The 2,519-nt window shown below is 50.7% G+C and overlaps 1 protein-coding gene across 1 annotated transcript; it reads left to right on the top strand.

Moving 5' to 3' along the window:
* Positions 1 to 20: 20 nt before the first annotated feature.
* LOC121099782 (transmembrane protein 98-like) lies at positions 21 to 456 on the top strand (the record flags this gene model as incomplete). The annotated part of the gene is given in 1 exon segment (XM_040626583.1): positions 21 to 456. A coding segment is annotated over 1 exon segment (69 nt), but the record flags the coding sequence as incomplete, so codon positions are not given.
* Between the last annotated feature and the right edge of the window lie 2,063 nt (positions 457 to 2,519).

Below are 2,519 nucleotides of genomic sequence, written 5' to 3'. Positions count from 1 at the left end.
GTGGCAGTCTAACACCACAGTTACAGGAGCCCACACGCACGCTCGTGCTGCAGAGCTTTACAAGCTGGCGGAGCGTCCCCTTTCCGTAGCTCACCTAGTGTTTTCAAGAAAATTGAGCCAGCGTCGAAAAATCACAAGGTTTCGTGTTAAAATCAGAGTCTCTGGCTTCTCGTAGACAATCAGAAGATAAGGCAACTCTGACATGCATTTTCAGAAGACAATCAGCTGGCACTCCGTAGGAGCTGTCTCTTTCCACAGGGCTGCACTCTCTTGCCCCGTCTGGTTCATTTATTTGTAGTTATCTGCCTGGTACCTCAGGCATCTGAGTCCCTCCTCTGCTTACCAGGTTTGGCTTTGAAAGTGAGCACCTCCGGGTTGATGGTTCCCTTTTTGTCCCTGTGCCTGCAATTCTACCTAGCTACCACTAGGAGGACAGTAAACTCACCCTGAGATTTCTGTCGAGTGAGTGGTTATTGAGTCGAATTCAAATGTATGGCGTGCGGCGGGACGTATTTGAGAACTGAGGGTGGAAGAAGAGAGCCTAAGAATCCTGAGGATACCTTGTGTGTATGACCCAAAAAGAGCTATTTAAAGACCCTTCCGAGTTGAGGCAGAAGTACCCCCGTAAAGTAGTTTCCACATGAGCAATGACATCCATGAAGGATGTGGTCCCCTTGCTTTTGAGATCTGTTTGTTTTGCAGATATTGAACGATGAGGGGCGTTTTTATGACTGGAGACCTTTGTGGGACCCACAATCCCCACGGCATAATCTGGTTGTATACCCAAATTGCACGATGGCCGTCATAAGCATGTAGGAGAGACTGACGTACTTGGCTTCCTCCCAGGATCTCAGAGCCAACCTTGCTCTTGGGAGAGGGCCCTGGTTTGGGGACTGCCCTGGTTCATATGCTGTGCTGTTTAGCATGCTCTGATCACTGTGTCTGGTCCCATTTCATCTTCTCTGCCCTGACTCGTCGGCAGATGTGTCATTCTGATTCTAGAGACCCAGGAACCCATATTCCCAAGTCCAAGATTGGGGTCTTGTTTGTCACTGAAATGTGCCATTGGGCACAGTCCGTTCTCTCCTGCTAAGCAGGATGCTTCTGACCAGCACGTTGTATACCATTCCCACCAGGGAAACGGAGTCAGGAGCGGAAAGCTGGAGCCAGCTCGCATTGGACTGTTGGATGGATTCCTGATTACAGGGGCACCTTAGTGGATTGTCTGTTCCCATCAGCTCTGAACATGTGCTAAGTGTCTCGAACTTTCTCATCCTGCTGGTAGGCTGTGAATAGGAAATGTCCACAAGGCCACTTGGACTTTTCGTTTGTGGCCTCCACAAAGAGACATCCACAGTCCTCCTGTTTTTATCCTTTTTCTCCTTTCTTTCAAAACCTGCATTCTAACCAGATTAGAAACGACTTTCTGTTAAGGTTGCAATGGTTGCCACAGTTATAAATGCCCTTGCCTTTTAACCCGGGTCAGAGCCCTAAGCAGAGAGGCGGGTGCAGGTTGGCATCTTAAATACCCTCCACCAGGCGTGGCAGGTGGGGATGAAGTTTCCCGGCATCCCTGGAGCCATGCCCGGCGTCACCTCCCTTCTGTGAGCCCCAGCAAGCCCCGGCACCTTCGCCAGGCCCTGAGTTGCTGCAGGGAGAGGTTGCTGAACACCCGGGAAGGATCTCTGATTCTGCTGCTGCGTAGTTTTTCTTTTGTCTCCAGTGCCGAACAAGTAAGAAGTCTCTGGACAGGGTAGGTGTTGGTTGAGTTGGAAGCACCCTGTGGAGGGGGAGGCAATCCTACTCCTCTCGGCCCCTTGGGAAGTTGGCTGAAGTTACCTTCCTCCTCAAGAGTCTGGTTGGTGAGCACGGGGGATCCAGCCAGGTGTGGTTTCCCAGGGGACGGACACATCCCAGGTCCCCAGTTCGCTAGGGTCTTCATTTATGGTGGTAGATCTTGCACGACACGTGCCCTCTCCTACCCTGATTCAAATTCTGAATGAAGAAGGAATTACTCAGGGGTAGGAATTGAGTGTGAAAAGAATAAAATCTTTGAAATCAAACAGAATTAGGTTCAAATCCACTGTGTGAGCTTGGACAAGTTACTTAACCTCTCTGGTCCTTAGCTTTCTTATCTATAAAATCAAGGCTGCTTACTACCTCACTGGGTTGGTATGTCAATCAAATGCCATATGTGAAATGCCCGGTCGTGTGCCTGGTACTCGTTAGCCAATATTAATGCGTCTCTCTCCAAAGCTCCCTCTTGTCCTGAGGCAGGTGACCCAGAGGGTAGCACCTCAGTTACCACGGCTCTGTCCAAGCAGGGGTCTCTGTTCATAAGCTCTGGAACTGAGTGGCCAAGTTCTGGAATCACTGCGGCAGGGAGAGTGGCCCAGCCCCGTCCCTGCCCCACCCCAAGTATGTCCACATGAAGACAGTCAGAACTCTTGGCCTCTTATCAGTGTTCCCAGGGTTGCTTGCTCAGGCTCACATTCCTCCAGAGCATGGCCCAGGGAGCC

Source organism: Ursus maritimus, unplaced genomic scaffold, assembly GCF_017311325.1.
Source record: "Ursus maritimus isolate PB19 unplaced genomic scaffold, ASM1731132v1 scaffold_1193, whole genome shotgun sequence".
Classification (NCBI taxonomy): Eukaryota; Metazoa; Chordata; class Mammalia; order Carnivora; family Ursidae; genus Ursus; species Ursus maritimus.
This window is presented reverse-complemented; position numbering and strand designations above follow the sequence as displayed.